The sequence below is a fragment of the Ruditapes philippinarum genome, unplaced genomic scaffold, assembly GCF_026571515.1.
Source record: "Ruditapes philippinarum isolate M1 unplaced genomic scaffold, ASM2657151v2 ctg1915_1_1_1_1, whole genome shotgun sequence".
Lineage (NCBI taxonomy): Eukaryota > Metazoa > Mollusca > Bivalvia > Venerida > Veneridae > Ruditapes > Ruditapes philippinarum.
This window is the reverse complement of record NW_026852568.1, coordinates 55,519-79,544: the sequence shown is the minus strand read 5'-3', so window position 1 is coordinate 79,544 and position 24,026 is coordinate 55,519. Positions and strand designations below refer to the sequence as shown.

Here is a 24,026-nt window from a genome sequence, read left to right as displayed (position 1 = left end):
TTTGTGAAGAGCCAAAGTAAACATATCGCTTAGAGGTTTGGAGCTGAAACGCAGGCTGTGTTGCTTGTCCAGTCCGAAAGGAAAAAAATGAACTTTGAAATGCAAATTCCTTTTGAGCAAATGTGCTTAGAGCAAACGGGCAATAACCTTCATTAAACCTGACGCAAGGTCCTTGCGAGGGTGATTGTTCATGTTTTGGTTCGGAACTGTTAAAGCTACTGGCCGGGCTATGTATTTTGGGAATAGTCATAACTTTCAGCCACAGGTCAGCCACAGGTCTGTATTTAAACTGGACCATTGTTGGGGGTTATTTTCTTGACAAATGCGAAATTGCTCGTCGAAGACTCTCCATGCAACGTAATTTCTACGTGAGTCTGCATGTCCTATGATAGACATATAGCTTAACAGGTAATTAGCAACATGTGAATTTTTGATCAGATATATATCCATGAAAATCATGAAGGCATCGGACCATTGTTCAATATTTTTAATTTGCTCGGTAGAACCGTTCGGGCAAGTTTTAAGCGTACCATCATCGGTTAAAAATATGTGCGTCCCTTGTAATGCGTTCGATACCGATGATCTTAAAAACATTGACAAATTAACAAATTTTCCGGCCCATATTTTTAAATGTTCCGGTATATGGGCGCTAATGCCGTCATAAGCGGACTGAAACATGCCTATATTGGTGATTGGTGGGGTAAGGAAAAGTGGGCGTAGGTTCGAAACCGTGTTCTGTTGGCTTAGATTTAATGGAATGTGCGGGCTTGCATTTTGCTGTTGTACCTGTAAATTAAAAGCTAATAAAGGCAAATCACCATACTCGGGGAGAAAATTCCCGGTCGAAAAAGCATCCCTTCTCGGACCATGTCAGGCTTGAGGGAACGCCACTGGCAGTTGAACGTTAGCATTGCCTCCTATGCAACTTATATCTCCCGTCTCTACGCTTGACCACATTCAGGGGCTCTATCCCTGCATAACCCGGCTGCCATGTGCTCGAAGCGGCGAGGTTGACGGCCTCTGCCTTCCCTGGGCGTTGTGCCGATGATGCTCACAAACAGCTGAAGTATTAATGACTGAGCGAAAGAATGACTGAGCGAGAGGCAATCCAATAAAAAATTCGGAGAAATCTACCACGTGCGTTAAATGCCTCAAGTGTGAAGTTAAATTAATTATAACAAAACGATGTTTATCGAACGGCTAGCAGTGAAAAAATGGGTAGATATAAGATTTGATGCCCATGAAATGCACGAGGAAAACGTGCCAAAAGCGGTACCTAGCTAGCTGTGAGAATTGAATTGAAATTAAGAAGCGAAAAATGGGTAATAAAACGCTCCAAAATTAAAACGATTTATTTCAAAAAGGATCAAAATTCTACTTATATCTATATATTTTTTTAATTTTGTACATATATTTCTCCATACATTATGCATAGAATTGGATAAAATTGCGCATACTAGTAGAAATATGGAAGGAAATTGTGCGGCTTGTTTTCTTTTTGAAATCCATCAGCAATGTTTTTCAAATTAATAATCGTCCTGGAACTTTACGAACACACCTCGTATAATAGTAAAAAAATATGATTAACCCAATATATACATCCCGTCAACAATACTAGTAACTGTGTACATGTGGAATACAACAAAAATGTCTTTATTTAAACCCATAACAAACAGACAAATAACACAATTAATTTGATCGTAGATACAATTTTTTATTCAATAAAGAACTAAAATAAAATTATTATACAAAATGGTCTGTATCTTTCTCTTTATCTCACTTTTTTCATATTTGTCTTATCACATCGAGCTTGAAAATAACATGTTGCTTCCAGAATAATATTTCTGTTAGATATTAGCTATTTGTTTAATTATAATTTTATTTCATGTGAGAAAGCTAACCAGCTTACGGAGGGTCAATTGTTCTATTCAGGTACTAATCCTATCTGACATAATGTAATGAATGCACTTTAAATTCGGTCAAAGTTGAAAGTTATAAGATGACGTTTTCAGTGTCGATCTGACTGGACACCCATTAGCAAGAATAAAATAAAAAGATCATGTTACACTGTAGTGATTAAAGTTTATTGATTATGCTGCGTGTTTTTGCTCAATCTGGCAACATGGTTCGTAAAGGTGAAGCGTTATTACTTGGGGACGTCCTTGCCGAATGGTTAAGGTTGTTGACTTCAAACCGCTTGACCCTTATCACTATAGGTTCATATCCCGCCAGAACCTTTGCATGTCAGTAAGTTATCCGGCTAGCACAATAACATACATGTATAATTCAATCTACGTACAATACAAAATAAGACAAAGGCATTCATATATAAATGCTATCAAATAAGATATTTGATATTTAGAAACACCATGGTCAAATGTTAGCAAAGCTTAAGGTACTTATATTGCTTCATTTATAATTTTGCAAACAAACTGGGCAAGGCAAGATTTTTCATTATTTCTTTAAGTTTACAAATGATGCGGTCAGTAAATTTTGATAAGAGCATTAAATGTGAGACACTTATACATTAACAGATTCAATGAAATATACATTAAAGGAAAACATTCTCAGCAGATTTATTCATTTTCAATGTTTTAACAGCAGATGTAATTTATTCAAAGTGTTATTTCCTTTATCACATTCATACATTGATTCAGAACCTTCATACTCATCGTTCGTGATTGAAAATGTCGTTTCCAACAGACGAAAAGTATTCAAAAAAGTCATCAACAGAAATATTCTTCTTTAAACTATTGTTATGTGCAAAATATTTCCGAAATTCTGTATTTTAATAAAAGCAACATATCTATAAATCTATACAAAATTTGAGATTAAAAAAAAAAAATCTTAAAAGATATTTTCAGTCTTCCGATTAACACATTTATCATAATTATTATAGATAAACTCACAATAATTTAAAAAAAATGATTATATGTAGGTTTCCAACAGCTACACTATAATATGGTTATCTTTCGTCATTTATCTAATTGTAAAATTAAAAAACGATTTTACAGCTGTTTTTAAAAGATTGTAATGTCAAACATTGTTTGATATTAATAGGCTATTAGTTCCAAACATCAATAATGAAATAAGAAAACGAATCTTAAAAATAATAAGTATGAGGAATATGTTTTTGCTGTGTGGTATCTCATCCTAAAGTCTAATTTAAGTCATGTTAGTTTATTAAAAAGATCCAACTTTGGTGCACGTATAACAAAATATATCCTCAAGCCAGTGAAAATTTACGATCACATGCCCCTCCATTTAAAATTGTTTACTTTGAATGAGTGTTTTTAAGGTACATACAATAATCTTATCTTATTCTCAAGCCGATGAGAACTAACGATCTTATTGCATGTTTCTTCATTTAAAATTGTTTACTTTGAAGATACATTCAACAAACGTATCATGCCTAAAATATACAACAAATAAACAGAGCCTGTTTCAATTAATACAAAAGCGGTTTTCATGTTTTGGAGACATTGTGATTTTGTTCTTTTAGTTTGGGAAAAGAATTATCAAAAAATGTTAACTAAATTTAGATATCTATTGTCATGGTTATACCTTGGTATTTGACATTATTACCTTTACCAACTACATCAAAAGAACACATACTGTGATAACATATCTTTTAAAAATTCAACTGAAAAACAATTTGGTCAAATGATGAAAACAACAGGGTCAAAGTTATATGCGTGTTGTAAACAATAAACAACCAAAATTCTACTATGAATAAGGCAAATTATATAATTTATTTTTTTACTGATGAGAGTGAAGTTACCTTTCACAATAAATGCCCTGCATTATTATAACGTTTTATCGAAAAATGTCAATCATAGACAAACTTACGTTGAACAACATCAAAATGCTGAAAACATTCTTTCCAGGTAATTAAATTACTAGCAAATAATTCCAACTGTATGAGAGCATAAATAACTATTTACCTTTCATCCCAGATTTATATCAAAAGAAAGATATTTCTAAAATTTGAATTTGATTGTTCCAGTTCCAGTTCCTAAGTGCATTAAGGGCTAGATGATGAACTGAAATATCAATCGCCAGAAGTCTCATTTCTTTACCAATTATAAACTATTTTTTTATTGTTTGAATTTCAAAACATTCAAATGACATACTATATTATGATTGATAAAAGTATATAAATGCAGGCAAACTTTCCTTTCGTTCGTTTTAAGTCATTAGTTATTAGGGTGAATAACTTTGATTAAATTATTTTGGAAAAATATGAAACAAATTAACTGATACACTAATTAACAATAAAATATTTTTGGCCTTAGATGTTTTGACAGACGGTTAAAAATCATATATTTTTAAGTTGCTTAGTTGTCAGGGACTTGAGGTAGTGATAACACTGTAAGTAAATTTTAATGAACATTCCGTAAGTTTCAAAATTACTTTGACATTTCAAGAATTCTTATGTTTTTGATATAAAAAGCATCTAAATGACTTGCTCTCCACCGAAGAATAAATGCAACTAAAATTTCAAGTAATAAATTATATAACTTTTAAAAGGTTATATACTAGCATATTCTTGCTTTTATATTTCTGTGTTAAAAATCAGGCATTTTATTTTCAGTAGGACATTCTATTCGTGTTTTTTCATTGAACAGGAAAACATGTTTCTACGTAAGTACTTTTGAAAAAAATCAGCATCGCCTTTAAAATGATGTAGTTGATTTTTCTAGATAATAAGACATAATGTTTTGTTTCCGAATATGATTTGCTTGATATGTATTAATAATGAGTAAAAAGTGTGAGATATCAAAACAAAAATAAACACGTAAACTATGATTAACATTTTAATATATATTGCTAGATAAATAAATAAAGTAAAACTTTTAAAACAACAATGTTTATCTAATACAAATATGATGGTGCTAATCTAATACAAGTTTCACGTTCTCTACATATTATAGCTATATAACGATTCGTAAAATTGTTTAAATTTTTATGATTTTATTAATGTTTTGATTTGTAGACAAACCACTGATTATTTTGGTTTTCTTAGTAAAAGAAACAGGTGAGTACAAATATGATTTAAAGTATTTTTTACAAAAAATAAAAATAAACAATTGTTAGGTCTGTCATCATTTCTGGGATGAAGGACGAATTATTTCAAGTTTTGTTGCTAATTTTGCTGTAATGAATAAAGATCGTTTTAATTAAGATCTTTATCAATTTAAAATTGTGTTGTTATGTTTATTGTTTAAATCAGTTTTAAAGTTCTGGAGATATTGGTCTCAATAAGCACTTACTTTTCATACTCAAAGAGTTTTCTTCGCTATTTGTAAAATAAACAATCAAAGTTTTCACTTTGAATCGTTTTCAAAATCATGAAAATGCCAATTTGATTTTAAGTATTAAAATAACGTTGTTTTAGCTTTCAAAAACTTTTATTTCTATAGTCATTCTCTATTTTGATCTTTACAGTTGCTTATGAATGTTACACATGTGAAAATGTTGTTCATCCTGATGATTGCCATAACATAACAGGACGTAACAGTGATCAGGTATAAAAGTTTGCTTGCGTTAAGATCCATCTAATTAAAAATCAGATAAATCAAAATGTTTAATGGTATCAACGTTTTGTAAAACAATAATTCTTGGGGTTCTATTCCATAAAATTTAAGTATTGCTTTAAGAATATTTTTATTTATAGAAGATATTTTTGCACATTATCTAACGAAATGTCATTATTCTTATTAAAATTACAATTTTAGAATGTCTTTCATTATAATCTTTGTTTAATTTGCTTAATTTCTTATACATTTTGAATGTTTGATTAAAATCAACTTTTCAGTCCTGTTATGCTAAAGTTGACATCAAAGAGCGAACAAGAACGTTTACATTAGGAATCACAGATAATGAGGTAAAATTAAGATAAAACATATTTTATTTGAAAACAAAAATCTTAACTTACATACATTGATTTTAAGATGGGACATTCTCACATTGTTTTTCAAAACACGAATATAAGTAAAATATATAACTAGAAAAACTGTTTTGGTTTCTTTGAATTCTTAATAAAATTTGATCATCTTTCTTTAGAATTGTGGCCCTATTCCAATCTACAATGTAACAAAAGTGAAAAGAGATGTGGCGGACCAATGTTTCGAGTGTTGTAGTAGAGACAAATGTAACAGCCAGTTATGTCAGCACCGAAAACGTAAGTTAAGGATATAGTTTTATAATTTAATGTTTTCTATAAAATATAGATCCACTATGTAAGTAAATATTATATTATAACACGCTCCACACTTTCCTCCTTTGAACATACCGGGAAGTGTATATACTTACACGGTATACATTACATAAAAAAATATGATCGTACGCCGTATGACGTCAGATTTAACGTGAATAAATATCTTGGAGTCATGAAAATTTCGACTCCGCATTATATAGTTCAACATATATAATTAATTCTAACACTATCGGAAATGTTTCTATATAAACAAAGAAGGCCCGAAGCGTGCATTATTCTACATCAATGCACTCGCCGTTCTTATTATCTCCCTGTGTATTTTCACATTGAGGGCGCCATTTTGTTTGAAAAATCTGATAAATAAAAAATAAATTGTCGAATTTTGTTGTGAAAACTATCTAGAATGAAGGAAAATGGTTTAACTAAGAAAATGAATCCGAACACCAATATCTTTAATTCAGTCGTTAACGCTGTACAGGCGTTTAAAGTGTTGTTTACGTGACGTCACAATGTAGCGCCAATTAGCACGTGCAAAACAATCAAATCAAGTACGCTATTTTAATGTCGCAAACGCGTTTAAGTTTTACATTTATTTCACTTTAAATAATTTGTATTTCGCTTGAAAAATGATAGAGTGAAATAAAATGAACAGACAAAGTTATATCAACGTTTTCAAAATTCGTTATTCTCAAAATGTTTCTACACACGGTAGATTTAACGACAGATTTTTTTCAACCCACTGGAACAGCTTTTAAAGAACGTTTCTATTGGAAACTCTGAGGCAAAAACAAATTTAACCACCAAACATAAAGTCCAACTTTATAATAATAATTATATTTTTTCTTGACGTGTTCGAATGGAAATAGATATTAATTCTTCGTGCATTATTGTATAATAATGCACGTTTTTCGTTCAAATGCGTTGTAATTAATCACTTAGGCCTATCGGCCTTCGTGATTATATTAGTACGCATTTGAACTCAAACCGTGCATTATGCTACAACAATGCACTCAGAATTGATATCTATTTCCTAAACATAAATTCTGTTTCTATTAGATGTTAGAATAGAAATAGATATCAATTTTTCTTGCGTTGTAATACAATATTGTACGGTTTATCGACCAAATGCTTTATAATTAATCATTCAGAGTACATATCACTACGCCGTATATATTTCTAGACTAAAATACGTTAATGCACTCAAAACTAGATATCTTTATCCTAATTAAATAATTATTGATAATTGAAAGAATGAAATACCTGAGCTAGAGTTAATATTAAAGTAGTTTTAGTTTTTCATTAAAAAAATGTATTTTGCAATGTATAGGTAATTATAGACATTTATATGTTTTAGCCTCAACGTGTATTGATGACGTCACTGTTGACTGCGCACATATGAATGTGGCGTTTAACATTTGTAGAAAAGTACACCAGGCAAAGAAAATGTGTCCTAAGTTTTGTCGTCTGTGCTCATTAGGTAAGAAAGAAGAATTTTGCACTTAAACTCTTAGATAACTTTATTCTGTATTTTTTCAAACCTTATATTTGTTGAATAACTGTAGATATTTTCAATTTGCATGTTTATTTATATTATGGTCTTAATGTTATAAATAACCCAGAGAAAATATTAAATTGGCAATAGCAACTTCAAAAGCATATTTGATTATTTGAAATTCATTGATCTTATTGTACAGTATTTCTCAAAACAATTACTATAGTTGACGGAAACTGGGCTGATTGGTCTGAATGGTCTACGTGTGACGTCACATGTGACGTTGGCATACACATCAGAAAGCGCACGTGCACTAACCCTGCTCCCGCGTATCAAGGTCTGATGTGTGTAGGAAATGACACTGACACAAAACGCTGCAATAATATGCTCTGCCCTGGTAATTACTTATCACGAATAGCTCTTCTTTTCATTTAATATCTAGGATAAACGTCTGTCACATTAAGCTCTACTTATATTATTTTTCAACCATTAAAATGAACATTAAGTCGCTTCTAGGCCCTATTTTAGAGTAAACACATAAAAGTCGCATTTTTTTTCTTTCTAATTCTTTGTATGATAATTATTTTATCATATTGTCTTTTTTGTAAAGCTAATACTAGGAACAAAAAGGCATTTATATTAAGTATGATATATGTGAATATAAAATTATCAAATAGTCATTTCATAATTTATGTTTATTTAATCAAAGTAAATGGTGGTTGGTCTAACTGGTCGGATTGGGGAGAATGTTCTGTGACATGTGACACCGGTCTGAAGAAGAGAAACCGTTCATGCTCCAATCCGTATCCGAAGAGAACCGGCGTTCATTGCTTTGGTGACTCCACCGATGTTGAAATATGCAAACAAAAACCATGTAAAGGTATGTCTATGTTTCCGGTATACATGTTTTGTTCGTCAATAAAATCTAAAGTAATTATAAAATTAAAAGTTTCTATAATCCTGTCTCAATATTGTTGTTGATAATGAGATACAAAAATATATAAATCAAGTACACATTTTCTAAATAAAAATCCTATATTGTTTTTTTACTTTTATATAGAGAGGTAACACATCGGCAGTGTTTGTATATCTATTTTTGAAATAAATGAACCTGAGTAGAATCCTTATTTGAAATAATTTCGTTTCATTTGAATTCCTGTTCATTTTATAATCATTTTGAGGTTTACAACATGGAGAAACAGAGATTTCTTCTAAAATAAGTTTTTAATATTTCGTTCACAGAATTTTCTTTAAATCTATGTTTATTGAAAAAGAACATATATTCACATAATTGCCATGCATACAACAGAATAAGCGAAGTGCCTGTAGTGATTGTTTGCAGCACCATTGACTTTAAATTGACTTTTCGACGCTGAAACTAAATGACAATTAAATTTTATAATCTCTTTTTAGTGAAAATGATAATTTTTTGGAGGTGTTATATGAACATAGTTGAAGCAATAAAACATTTTATACGTACATAATAATTTAAAGTATAAACCTTTACAGCAAAACTTTTGTTTTCTTTTCAGCCATTAAACCCTTAGTCGCATTCAAATCAGACACGATGACTGACTTTTCTATAAAGCACAACAAAGTATTTGTGTTCACAAATAGCCCAATCAACACCAGGTGGTGGGTTAACAATTAAATAAAACTGGCAGTCTTTGTGGAAACCCAGTCCTGGTCTTGTACTGTTTAACTACTCCAGATATGCTTGCCTTCACCTACTCATATTTATATTGGTATCATCGTCCAAGGACAGGTTGTCGCCCAAGGTGGATTTGGAGAAAGAGAATGGCATAAATGCTACACATTGAACGCTCTGGCTGAAGTAGGTCTAGCAGATCAAGTTTCAGTTAATTGCATTGGATCGTGCGATAGCAGTGAATCGTTGTGGAAATATGGTTTGGTTAAAAATACTTTCTCAGGAGTTCTTTTTCATGACAATTATTAGTAGAAAACATAACGTTTTAACCAGTTTGGTGATATGTTTCCCATAATTGTTCCGAGAAAAATAATATCATCAAAAAGTAACTGACCTTGCTGTCAAAATATAAGGAGGATTTGTTAATCTGTATTCTCATTATTTGAATGTTGTAAATTGTGTAATGCAATATCACATTCATTTAACAGTAGTAAAGAAGATTTTCATACTTTGAAATGTTCTTGTGTTTTATATGTCTTGCCTCGTGAACAAAATTGTGCATTTCTTAAATCAGATGATACCAGATTACACAGTACTTTGCGTTTGTGAGAATAAAAGCATCCCTTCAACCATAACGCATTGAATTCAACGAGAAATGACTTTGTTAAAAAAAGGACGTAATTTAAACCCCATCAAAAAGAGAAGAAGTAACTAGAAATACAAATCCATATTCAATATAATACCACAACTGTACAATATCGTCCTGATCTTTCTCTTAATTTCGAGCGTTCTTATTGACTGGAAGCATTTGACTGTATTCTTATTCTTTTGTCATATTTGTCTTATCACATCAAACTTCTTGCAAAATGATATTTCTGTAAGGTATGAAACGCAATTCAAAATCTAAATATTTACTTTTTAAAATAAAAAAAAGTATTTGAACTAGATTAAATGGTGCGTCTTTTTTCCTTTGTTAGGACCAACCAAATATAACATTCACATTCTGTTGTGAATAGTTTTAAAATCATTTGTGTCACAGACATATACATTTGTTTTAGATACTTGTAAGGGAAACTGAAAAAAAAATAACAACAGTATCTTTTTTATTTAATGCTTAGAGACTCCGAATTTTTAATAATGAAACATAATGTCCCGGAAAGAACTAAAATTGTATTTGCATAATAAACATTGAGTTTAAAAGAATACCATTTTATTAAGCTACTGAAAGTAACGTTTGTTACCTTAATCGGAAAGAGAAAAATGAGTAAAATTCCACCTTTCATCACCATCCTAGTAATATAAGTTGTATTAAATAAGAGAACCTTTAATAAGGTATCTTTTTGAATTAGAAAAAAATACATTTCCCGAAAGTCAGCATAATAAATTAGGATGTCAGTATTTGCTTTCATGCGTTTTTATACAAATATAAAACTAATCTTTTTGAGTTATTCTATTATTTCTTATGAGGTATGTAGGTACCATGACAAAAAGATATAAGTGCGAAAGGGTGCATCGAAAAATATTTTAATTGACAGGCAGTTACAGGACAAAATAATATTCATTACGACCAAATGGCATTCATTCACATGAAAAAATCCCTATATATGTAATTAAGCCTTTTCTGTTCTGTCACTCATTGTTGAGTTCATAGTCGTTTTCATATCTTCATGCACTGTTAAATGGCATTGAATTTACGTACATCGTTTGATTTGAAATTACGTATTTAAAAACGTTTCTTCGATGCACCTATCGCATTGATTTTCCGTCTTGAGTATATAAAGCAAAAGAAAGTTAAAACGTTTATGCTACAGTGTCAGAGACATAAAGGCAGGTTAAGAAAATTTGTTTTAACTTTGAATAAGCTTAGATGTAAATATGACAACTGTTAACTGTATACATTGCTGGAACCGAAATGAATTAACCAGTAAAGAGATACATATAAGACAGGCTGCACGTCCGTAAAGACTGAACAGACACTGTTCTTATGACTGACTTACTGTAAAAATTATTCATCTTGATATTCTTAGGTTGATAGTCAGGTCAGGTCTAAAAAATGGAAGCTTAAAGAGCGCATTTTACAAATTCAGCAGGTTAAGATTAGGCTTGCAAAAAATACAGTCTTAAAAGTTTTATCAAGTTTAATCTATATATTCTTGCATCCCATCACGTTACATTTTCTATAACAAATAGGATTAAGCGGACAAAGAAATTATAAGCTTACTTTGGCAAAAATGCCCCCGGTTAATATCTACAAAAAATGGGAAATATATCTTAATGCATATAAAACGTTTTTTTGAAACGTTAATTTCTTGCAAGAATGAAATAATTCTATTAAAAATATATAATGGAAAGTAGAAAGAACTGTTAACTCAACTTTTTTCTAGAAAGTAAATATGATATCTTTAAAATTTCATAGCAAACTTAAAAGGACAAAAACTGATCTCCCGTTTGATTTGCGTTACTTTTGTAGTATATAAACCAATTCATTGATTCAAGACATAAATGTGAAAATTAGCCTCCTTATTAATAATAATAAGGAAATGACATATTTTCAAGTCTGCCCTTGATAATAGGACGGACAGCTGTTTTTTGTCACTTTCTCGTAAGAAAATGGGATTTATCATGGCCAATTTCCTGATGAATATATTTTTCTTTCTTCTATTTTATTGTGAGTAATGATTGGCAAAAATTCAAGCTTCTCTATGCTTAATCTGCACAAGTTTCATTCATAAATGATGTTACCTTTACATGCTGAATCCACAAATTTCTCCTATCTCTAATAATAAATTAACATAGAAACGATATTGTATACACTAACAGCATTAAGTACTTAACCTTTAATCAAGTAAAACAAACGTTTCCCCCAAATTTACCAAAATTCAAAAAACTGTATAAATTGAGCCCGCATCCCGCAAACCGCAGTTTCGGATAGCGGAGTTCAGTAATTTCTTCTTATTTCAGGTAAGCTAAAGTTCTTCTTAAAAATTTATAAATTTGAATATATTGTTCGTTAGTTTTGTGTATTCATAATTTCTTAAAAATCCATAGAGCAAATTTTGAATAGTTATAATTTATTCAAAAATATTCTGCTAATGAACATTTATTTACAAATTTACAAACGGCACTTACAATTTATTTGAAAAAATATCAACATTATATATTTGTTTATCATTACAATCTGTGCTATATTAATAAGTATTAATGTGTTCATAAATTTCAGTTTTGTACCATATAATTATATAATTTAAAAATTAAGTTTCGAATAGCGGAGCTCAGTATTTTCTTCTCATTTCAAAATATATGTCAGTCTTCTCTAAAAATCAGATTCCAAGTTATTCCCCAGGTCGTTTGTGTGTTAAACTCAAATTAAAAGAACCAGCAACAATTTAAAAAGCGATGTTGTTAAACTAAAAACAAAAGTAACACAACAAAAAACGGCCTAAAGATTCCTGTGATGCGTGAATGTGGTCCCACGGTCACTTTCCTAATTTAATGTCCTCGATGCATGTATGTAGTCGCTTGGTCGAAAATCTCTAATAAAATAACAACCTTTTCAAGTGTTTTGTTACAGAACCGCATGGTGCAAAATCTTGATGTTCTTAAAAATATGTTTAACTCGTATTAAGGAGTTTTAAATGAGTAATATTTCAATTAGGAGTTGAAAATAATATAAGATAAAATCTTATTTGAGCTCTCTAATTTCTAATAAGGTTTCTATACAAAGAAAAAATAAGAGTTTTATTTCTCCTTATAAGTTTTTAAAAAAATTTCCATAGAAAGCAAAAGACTGTTAAAACCCCTTTTTTTTTCCAATGATTATTTTACGGTGCCCGTGGAAAATACAGAAAATCATGTTAATTTTTTTCTTTACCTTTGAAAAATCAAAATGCCTTTTTTTGTCATCCGATCCCGGGGGCCCTTAGGTAGTTTCACTTTAGTTGTTATAACTGTAACAGGTGATAAAAGGAGCTGCAAATGTTTTCAATGTTGCCGTTTGGATTTTTTTAGGGATTCCTATTTTCTATTATTTTTTATCATTTTAAATTTAACTATTTGTTTTATTTTTCCTTATTTTATATATAATTATATGCATTATTAAAACAAATCACCTAGACATAAACATGCTTAATGAAATGTGTCCAAAATTACCTTAAAGTATCCCGAGTCAATGAGCTTGAGTCTTAAGCAATGAAAATGGCCTTGCATGATATAAATATATCCCAAACATGTCTATAACCTTCCTGTAGTAATCGGTAAATTTAAGATATTTGTCATCAATGCAGCAATCTGTCATCACTTATCAATATTTGAAATATTTCTTGAAAATGTGCCCAATAGCGGCAATGATGCGACATTTAGCGGCTTTCCGTTATATAACAGCATTCAGAGTCCTATCAACGAAACAACGATGTTATTTAATTTTGATTTTCAGAAATTGTACTTAAAGATCTCGGATATATATATATATATATATACATGTATTGATAATTGAGTCTTTTCTATGTCCGATATTTGACAGATATTGTAGAGGTCACATCATTTAGATAACAATCAATAAAACAGAAATATTTAATCCCACACTTTGATGTAAATTAAGTAATGTATAAACAAAGAAAGAATTATTGAACTTTAATTAATATTTGCCTTGATCAGAGAACCCCCCACTAAAAAAAAGCAACAACAACAAAAAACAGAAAAAATTGACCTACGCGGTCTCGATCTTACAACACATAAGGCATTTCGAAATTATTAACCCGAAGTTTAGCCTATAGTGCTATATCCGTTCAATATTTACTTATTTCAATGTTAAATCAGATCTTATTGCGTACATCTCACGAAACCTACCGAAAAATTATCGAGGATTGATATATTGTGTACATAGACCGTATAAATAGTATGCAATTGACAGGTTAATATAATCAAACAATACCGTCTCTGTAGCCTGGGTTCCAGTCTGTCGATTTTTTTATGTGCTTCTGTTCGGCAAATCGATACTATCAAGCCCAGAGATGTTGTGTTATCTATGACGATCGAGTATGAAATAGCGCGTAAGTTATGAATAAGCAAAAAAATATTAACGCCTGAATCCCAGGCTACCGTCTCTGCAATTCCAAGAAATTTTTATAAATACAAATCACAATTTAAAAATAAATGCATGGTCTAATTAACATGTTTTTTTATTATTTTTTATTTATTTATTCATTCATTTTTTGGGGGATGTGGGCATTGAATTGTACACACATGAATTTGATGGAATTATTCACTTAACGATATTTTCAATGCGTCATGTGAACGTGGTGTTGATAGTTGTCACTCCAGATCACGGCAGTAAGCCACATTGAACTTACCATATCACAGTTCACCTTGCTGTCAAACAGTTTACAAGTACTATAGTTGTCCTCGTTTTGCAGAGCTTGTAAGTCCTGTACATGTCAGAGCAAAGGTGCAGTACGAATGAACGAAGAAAGGATTTCATGATCAGTCACGGTGAAAATGACCTGCATCGTCCAGGAATCGAACAGGGGTCGCCCGATTCACAGTCCAACACTCTACCTGTTGAGCTTACCGGGCAGCTTTATGTGAAATCAGTTAACATACAACAGACACTGTGACGATTATCCAATAATGAATTTCTATATTTATATAATTCAAATAAACTCTAGTGTTATTGTAACACTCCTGAATTCTCTGCTAAGTGTATTGATCTATGTGAGCCAATTCGGGTTGTCTTTCAATATAATTTCAAAAGGGGTTACTGAATAAAAATCGGTATTTGAAAAATATAAATTTCAATTGTAAATCGACATTTTAAAAGATTTAAGCATTGATTTCAATGATATATCAGATAAATATTATAGAAACAGTTTTAGTTTTATTGCCTTTTGCTAGTCTATGAAACGTGTTTTTTGTTGTTGTTATTTTTTTCCTTTTTTTGCTTTTGTTTTTTTTTTCCATTGTATTTAGCATCACAATAATCACGCCATAAAGTTTTACGTAGTTGTTTTTCATTCTAATGTCAAGGATTTTTTTTTTGAAGCTGATTTTAACGTCGATATATTTTTCTTTTGTTCAATTTACAAAAACAATTGTGAGCAAAACTATTTTTGTTGTTTTGACAAAAAGAACAAAAATGAAGAAAAAAGGAATAAATAGAATACCAAAAATCAAATACAAAAAAGTATAGAATACAAAATAGAAAAAACAAAATAAGATGACAACTGACAACCTGTTACCTAAACATGACCTGCTGCATTGTAATGTCTCACAGCACGTAAACTTCTCTATTGTATATTCTGAAACATGTTGTTTTATATCGTATCTATTTGAAATCAAATCATTGTTTTAAAGCTTTTTTCCCGTCTTGAGGCTGTGTTTGAAATAAAAGCTTGTGGCGGATTACTTAAGCACGCAACAATGGTATTTAAGCCTTCTGATGAAGCAATTTTAGGATGATCTGTTTTATAAACTTTGAGTTAGATAAAAATACTTGCCAAAACTCAAACTTCGTCTCTCTTTAAGAAAATGATATATATTTTACAAATGCATTTATTTTTATTTAAAGTGCACCAATTATCACTTCGAGGAAGAGAAAAAAGATTATCTATACTTAAATACTACTTATTAATTATAAAATTGAATGTGTTTATTAACTTATCTATTAGCATGATTTTTTCGTTTGTATCATTCATAAATTGACTCCGAATTTCCTCTAACCATCGTATTCAATTTTGCTTCCTTAAGGGCTAAGTCTATGGTAATAATGGAGTGTGCTGTGATATTGGTAAATGACGGCAAATGGAACGACATATCTTGTTCGCTTAAGTTGCCATTCATATGTGAAACAAATCCTTTAAATTATAACAATTATTATATAAGGAAAAAAAATGAAGGCAACAAGTTTATTTGACACAGAATAACGCAACGTTATGAGCAATGATTTTGTATGAGAAGTTGCATGTCATTTACACTTTTTGTCACGATTATTATTCTCTTGGTTGCCATAATGAGTTACTCATTCCTTTATCGAGCAGTGCGTATATCATATTACAAATCTAATTGATAAACTAGGAATGTGTCCATAGTACTCGAATGCCTGCACATTCTACTGTTTTGTCAGTTTGCATGACCCCCATCCCTAACCCCTTATCCCTAGGTTATTGGGGCATAAAAATGGCATTCAGTTTTTCGAAAGTTGAACTGCAAGAATTCCAAACCACAAATTTATATACTAAAATATACTTAAAAAATAAATCATATAGTCGCCCAACTACACATGCTGACCAACATTTCTGTAATGTACTTTCTTGGTTTCGCACGTCACAAGTTAAGAATTGCAATCCTGTTTACTATTTTTATGTTTATCAAGTAAAGCAGGAATGTGAAATTAACCCCTGAATCGTGCAAAAATAACGCCGAATCTGTGCAAAACTATGGTCGTTTAGTTACTGCTAGTCAGTTTGCCGAACAGAAGCACATGAATATCGACAAACCCAGGCTATAAGAACCTACGAAACTTGAATATTCTCGCAGACACAAGTCTGATGAATTACCCTTGCAGGCTTGTGCTTAAATGTGCCCTCGTGTTCTGCAGATGTTAAAGTCGAAAAAAGTGAATTTATCCTCTATTGGAAGAAGTATCTTATTTGAATAAATTGAGAATATCAATAACAAGTACTACTGCACTAAACAACTAAGTAATACTGTTTTCAGCAATTCTTTTTACATCATATATACATATTTGTTAATTTACCTGCTATTTGAAAAACTGAAGGATGTTTAAAAAATAATTTATATATTTATGCATGATAGTCTATGATGTAACTGAGAAAAGAAAGAAATCTTAAGCATCTTGGTTGACTCGCAGTCTTTGAAATAGTGCCTTATAAAAAGTTGATTAGGAAACGCTACTTACGGAGTGCGACTTATTAAGCACCATTATTTTTCTATATTTTATATATCTACATTGCTATGCTTGTTGTTGATTTATCTTGTGCTTTTCAATGGAAATGATGAGTTTGATCAACAACTGATGAATTGTGTTCAAAGAGGCAGTTTGAAGCAATTTTTGAACAGACCATTCCTTATCGCAAACTCATTCAAACTATGTAAAACATGCCAAAAAGAATGGGAATATATGATATTTGCAATTTAGTGTCAACCTAAATACTCGGTTGAAATATATAATAGGAATGTACTGTTTTTAAGGTTAATATAGATATTACTTTAAGATGCCTCTACTGATACAAAACAAAAATAACACAGTCTGTCTCAAAAAATATAACAGCAGTTTTCATGTTAAGAAGACATTGTCATCAAGTACTGACACTTTAGGATAAATTATCAAATACATCTTGGCTAAAATAGCATGTTTATTGCCATCGTTATACTGTGGTATTTTTCACAAACATAGTTACGTTCTTAAACAAAAGAACACAATATACAGTGATAACAAATCTACCTAAAAACAGATGGTTAAATCGATTGCGTAAATTCATAGCGTGATGTTTATTGTAAATAACCAAACATCACGTTTTACTAAACTAGGAAAAGGGAAATAAAATAATTTGTTTTCATTGGTGATACACTAATCAGTTCCTTATTACCTAGAATTTGATCCATACAAAATATCACCGGTATTTAGCTATCAATATGTAAAATATGTATGTGTAATAACTTTTCTTATGAGCAGACCATGTCAACTTAGTAAATAATATTACATATAATTTACTTTTGATTTTGATCATGACACATGTATATAAATAGAAATATCTTTCAAAATTCAGAATAAAATTACAACGTCATTGTTCTAGTTTAAAGTGGCCATTTTCTGTGTCACCCCGGACGTAATTAAACACGGCCCATTGCTGCTTATAGTTTGATTGGTCATGTTTTAATAGTGCATTTATTGCATGTGTTGAAGTTTCGTGTGATTTCTGATAACTTTAAATTTTGTATGCTTTCTTTCTCTTGGCGGATGCACTACTTATCAGGAGAATGGACTTTTAAAAAGTGAAAGTGGGTATTTCAACGGTGACACAACACTTTCAAGATTCTGAAAAATTAGATGTTTAATGTATTTAGTTTCAGAATTGCTTTACATGAGAAATGTTGATGTTAACAGATGAAGAGAGTATATTTCTCAACAGGAACCCAAGAATCCGGAATCTAGTCTCAAATGCGACTCATTTAATATAATATAATTATATAGATGGCTAAATAAGTCCCAGCGGGATACCACCAGGATAGCTGCACAGCAAATTGGTGGCATATTGTATTTTGATTATATTTTCACGTGGGAATAGAAAATATGCTCGATAGAACAGTAGATTGACTTGCACAGTGTTTGCTTTCCGTTGATTGCATATTAACATCAATTCGAATATAAAGTATATTAAGAAATTAATTTCACTTTAAACCAATTTCAATTCATTTACAATAGCACCCAGTTTGTATAATTCATAAAAAACATGAGCAAAAAAGATATGCAAACATATATAAGAAATAGGACGTTGACATAAACACAAAACAATAATAATAATAATGATATAACATAGAGGACTTCAATCTATTGATTTTTATTTGTAAGCTGATATATCGTTTATTATATACCAGTTTTTTGTTCTAGCTTTAAGTTATTTGTGAATATTATATATAATAATGTTTAATTAAAAATAGTAATTAAGTAACAGTTATCACAATGTTTCAAGAAAAAAATTCTTTTGGCCTCATTTGTTTGACAGTGAGCTATATATTTGGAACATTTACGTTTCTTTTGACTTATGATAAGAAAAAGAACTGTAAGTACATTTTTAAAGATATCTTATTTTAATGAAAATTACTTCGATCATTTATGATTTAGTAGATGATATGTAGCTTACTTTTTATATTGACATGAAAAACTTGTAATAATGTTAACAATTATTTGCAGTTTTAGTTAATATTTGTTTTTTTATTTATAAATGCTTGGTATTTTAATTGACTTATTTCAGAGGGATATTCAATCGCAATCAGTGTATAAAAATGATTATTCGTAAGTACACGTTTGTATTCAGTATCGATTGTAATAAACACCAGAAGAGAATTGTAATTATAGTGTGAGTGTGAATAAAGTGTTGTTTATCATAAATTTATTGAATGAGTAGTTTTTATCATGAAAACAATTTATATTTATAAATGCATAAAGCATCATTATACTAGGAGTACTATCACCATGGCAGAAAAACTACCTAAAAATACTGACATTCAAGTTGATAGTTACCTTATACGATGTGTATAAATAAAAAAACGATTTTGATTACAGTCAATTTACAAAATTATATTTTAATTGTAGGCGGATTGGCACTGTTTATTTTTGCTTTCTTGGCCACAGAAACAGGTCAGTACTTTGTTTTACATATTATTTAATTAGTTTTCGTTTTTGCCTTTTTTGTTTTATTTTTACATATTGTTTTTTTATATAGCATATTATTCAAATATGCCATTCATAATTAACTTTCTATATGTGAACAGTCAGTCAAGAGCTATAAGGACATAAGGTTTCTTTTTGTTTCTCATAATTACATATACTTGTTTGTTATGATTACAATTCATGTTCCCGTCTGTATAATGATCTCCTTACAATATTTAATGTACCTCATAATTCATTTACAGCTTCTTACGAATGTTACACATGTGAAATATTGGCCCGACCCTAAATTGATTTTTCTAATTTTACAGAAAGTGAAACCAAACGGGAAAAGGTTTGGGGCCCTAAAGAAGTTTTTCAGGTTAAAATAAAATTTTAAGAATTTTTAAAAATTATTCTGCTCCCCTTGTTTTTGAGGAACAACCCTTTTTCCATTATGATATTGTTTTTAAAGGTTTTCCCTTTCAAAAATTCTATATTTATTTTTTTCAAATATAATTTTTTTTCCCTTTCCGGGTTTACGGGGGAAAAACCATCAAGGGGCATCAAAGTTGTTTACTTTTGGGAAATCACAGAATGGGAAAAAATTACTTTCATGTTTTAAAAACCGTTTTCATTATTTGCTAAAAATTTGCAATTTTAAGTTAAATCAAATTTTTTTAAATGTTTATAAAATTTTTCCAGAATTTTCAATTAAACTACTAAAATATTCATTTTCCCATAATGAAAACTTAACTTGTTTCCAATTTAATTAAATATGAAATAATGAACTTTGCTTTAGAATTGGTGGTACGATTCCAATTTATTTACAATTGTTAAACCAATAGTTGAAAAGAGTGTGGAAGCAATGTTTCGAGTGGTTTGTAGTTAGAGACCAAAATGTTAAAACAAAATCGATTATGTCAGCAATAGAAAACGTAAGTAAAAGCAATTATTTTTAAGTTAATGGAGTATTTAAATTTAATATATCTAATGAAGAAATATTGACTGTCAAATTTTAGTAATGATAGCTCTGAGTTTCCATAATTATTCTTGTTTAAGTGTTAACAGAGATAAACTTAGGATAAACACAGTCTATTCATAAGTATCTATGTTTTAACGCTGAAATAATTATTAATGAAATTATGGAAGTAAATGATCATTTTCTTCTCCCACTCGACAGGTAGCTTCATTTAAAGAAACATTGTGCTCCATTTTTTTAACCAAATTGAACTGACTTGACTATATTTTTCAAATGATTGACTATTTTAACAGCGATTGACCAACAGTTGAAATTGTTTAGGATATAATATAAATCTCCCTAAAACATATAAAGACGGTCCCGATCGTTTTATAAATTGAACGTTACATGTAATTCAGATATATATTTATATAATTTCCTTGGGTCACGCGAGTTATTTATCGTTCATGCAAAGCAAGATATAAAATTAAAGGAATTATGGCAAAATTGACTTTCATAGGTTCACTCACCATATACATTTGAAGAGCATACTGTCACTTTAATTCTCATATTACTTATTTCAGCTAAATCAGTATTTTGATAGCTAAACACAAATTAAAATTATCTTCAGGATTAAATATCCCAAAACCCTTTTTAGATTTTAAATTTAAAATTTTTCCCTTTTCGCCTCAAAAATGAAATTCGAGGGACTTTTAAAAAATTATTTGCGCACATATGAAAGGGGTTTTTGTTTAACATTTGGGGAAAAAGGTGCCCCGGGGCGAAGAATATTTTTGTCCTAATTTTTTTGGGTCTTCCCTATTGGGTTAAACAATATTTTTTCTTTTAAAGGGAAAAATTGTTTTAACCAATAACAAAAATTTTACCAAAAATTTTATTTTTTCAATGTTTTTTATAGGAATATATAGATTATGATTTTTAAATAAAGGGAACTCGGGTCCCGCAGCGCAAAAAAATTTTTTCCTTTATTTTTTCAAAATTTAAAAATGGGGAAAGTTTCTATTTATTTTTATATATCTTTTAAAAATTTCTGTTGAAAATCAGTTTATAAACTTTACAATAGGGTAAATAGATTTTTTCCCTATACATTTAAACGAAATTAGTTATTCTTTTTATTTTCTTTAATTAAAAATATTACCCTTTGTTTGTGATATGACATAGGGGAAAACTTTTTTTATGCAACGCGAGTCAAGCTTTTTCAAAAATCGTATTTGTAAAGGGCCCAGTGTTAGAAACAGATTTTTGAAATTTTTGGCCAAGAAAAAAAATTTAATTTTTGCTTCGCCTGATTTCAGGGAAACTGATTTTAATGCAAGTTTCGTTAAAATTTAAGTTTGGGATATTTTTTTGATGAAACAAAAGGCCCCAATTTAGATGTAAAACAAATTTAAAACTGTAAAGGGAAGGGATGAAAGTTTTTTCAAGGGAAAACCTTGCCCCCCCCTTTGAAACGTTTAAGAGGGGGTAAAAATGTTAATTTTTCCCAAATTCCCCAAAACAAAATTTCTAAAACCCCTTTCATTTTAAGCCAATTTGATTTGGAAAGCGGGGTTTTCCAGGAGAAAAAATCTGATTTTCAGAGGTTTCATTAAAAAAAATAGAGACAAAAATTGCTCGATGACCCATAAGGGGATTTTTCCTAAAAAATTTTTTCTCAAAATATTAACCCCAAAGGGGAGTGTCTTTAGGGGGGCCCCAACGGGCCTTAGGTAAAACCATTTTTACACAAACATTTTTCAAAAAAAGACCAAAAAAAGGGGTAAATTTTTTCAACTTTCAAAAATTTAGAACTCATAATGAGAAATTCCCCCCATTTTTAAAAAATTTTAAATTCTCAGTGACTATGATTTTCCCCCTGTGAAATACAAGGGGGCCCGTTTCCCGTCTCTGGCCCCCTTTTTTTAAAAAACAGCTTAAAAACCAAAAAAACCCAAACCTCAAAAGTGAAGATAATTATCCCCGGAAAAATTTTAAAAATTTTGATGGAAGAGTGATGGGAGGATGGACCCCCCAAAGAAATAAAAACTTTTTCCCATGAGAACCAAAAAGATTGAAACCCCACCGGAAAACCACTGTGAAAACCAAATTTTACAAATTGGAAAAACCAAATTTCGCAGAAAAAGCCCCAAAGCCACTCCCCCCTTTAAAATTTCCCCAGGGAAATGTTTCAAAAAAAACCTCAAATGTAAGGGCAAAAACATTTAATTCAGTTCAATGGGCATACAGGGCCCCGGGTTTTACCCGGGTTGTAAAAAAAACATCCCGGGAAATAAAGGGCCCTTTATCCACCCTATGTTTCAATAAAAGGGGCCCTAGTTACAGTGCCGTCTTAAGTGTAGCTGATAGTCACAGTACTAATCCAAAACTTTAGTGTCCCGCCTCCAACAATCGATGCAAACAATACCTTCAATGTTGCTTCCGCCACAAAGTCTCAATCTCATCCCTGCACAAAACACTGAGTTCTCTCCCTTAACTTTGAATCAAGGAACTACAATTGCCAATTGCATGTATGCACATTCGCCCCAGTCAAAAAGTTATGCAAAAGTCTGATCAGTCTACTTCACACACATTCAACAAAGTGTTTGACCACCTTTACGCAGCAAAACCTATGAAAAAAAACTTCTCCTCAAGTGACACCAATAAGCCTCCTAAATGATCAAATCGTTTCAGAAACAGATCCGAACATGTCACGTCAAACAGTCAGAGAAAAACAATTCCCATGATCATGAATCTTCGAATTCTTTTCATCCAGATAACGACACAAACACAGTTTTTTAAATATGAACAAAATTCCATATCACGACTTGTCTGAAAATACCCATTTTTAAAAAAAACTGTAGTAGATTGCACAGAAAATACGGCCATGTAAACAAATATTGAACGATAATACTGCAGTGAAAGAACAGTTGTTCACCGTTGCGTGGGCGGTCTCGAAATGCACGTGCAACCACAAGGTCAGAAAAAAGCGGTCAAGTTCCGCTATACCATATAGGCGACAAAGTGTAAGTGTTACACGGAAAAAGATCGGGTTTTACCAGATGCTATAAATAGGAATGACTCAATTACAATCAAAACAAAGTCAATCGACAGATGAGCGGGTTTCTCGTGGCAAAAGGCATAATTCTTCTGTATTAGGAAACAAACCAGAAGGTCTCGTTTACGATTAGCATTGTTAAATGTTCAAGGTCTGAAAACAAAGGACAAATTGAAACCCTGAATTAAAAAAATTTAAAAGACTTTTTTCTTAATCATGATTTGTTTATTCACAGAAACCGGGACATCCGAGGAATGGGTTTGGTG

At 30.6% G+C, this 24,026-nt stretch overlaps 1 protein-coding gene and 1 long non-coding RNA gene across 2 annotated transcripts in view; both read left to right on the top strand.

Moving 5' to 3' along the window:
- Nucleotides 1-4,352: 4,352 nt before the first annotated feature.
- LOC132717237 (hemicentin-1-like) overlaps nucleotides 4,353-24,026 on the top strand; it is a 42,991-nt gene continuing 23,317 nt past the window's right edge. The window contains exons 1-8 of the mRNA XM_060700671.1: nucleotides 4,353-4,371; nucleotides 4,595-4,644; nucleotides 4,997-5,038; nucleotides 5,449-5,528; nucleotides 5,819-5,887; nucleotides 6,067-6,184; nucleotides 7,575-7,697; nucleotides 7,939-8,109. Coding sequence (XP_060556654.1) covers nucleotides 4,635-4,644; nucleotides 4,997-5,038; nucleotides 5,449-5,528; nucleotides 5,819-5,887; nucleotides 6,067-6,184; nucleotides 7,575-7,697; nucleotides 7,939-8,109 — 613 coding nt within the window. The 5' untranslated portion in view covers nucleotides 4,353-4,371; nucleotides 4,595-4,634. The remainder of the gene's footprint in view (nucleotides 4,372-4,594; nucleotides 4,645-4,996; nucleotides 5,039-5,448; nucleotides 5,529-5,818; nucleotides 5,888-6,066; nucleotides 6,185-7,574; nucleotides 7,698-7,938; nucleotides 8,110-24,026) is intronic.
- LOC132717194 (uncharacterized) lies at nucleotides 19,028-20,037 on the top strand. The gene is made up of 4 exons (XR_009623921.1): nucleotides 19,028-19,157; nucleotides 19,350-19,390; nucleotides 19,691-19,735; nucleotides 20,011-20,037. It is a non-coding gene; the product is annotated as an uncharacterized LOC132717194 (long non-coding RNA).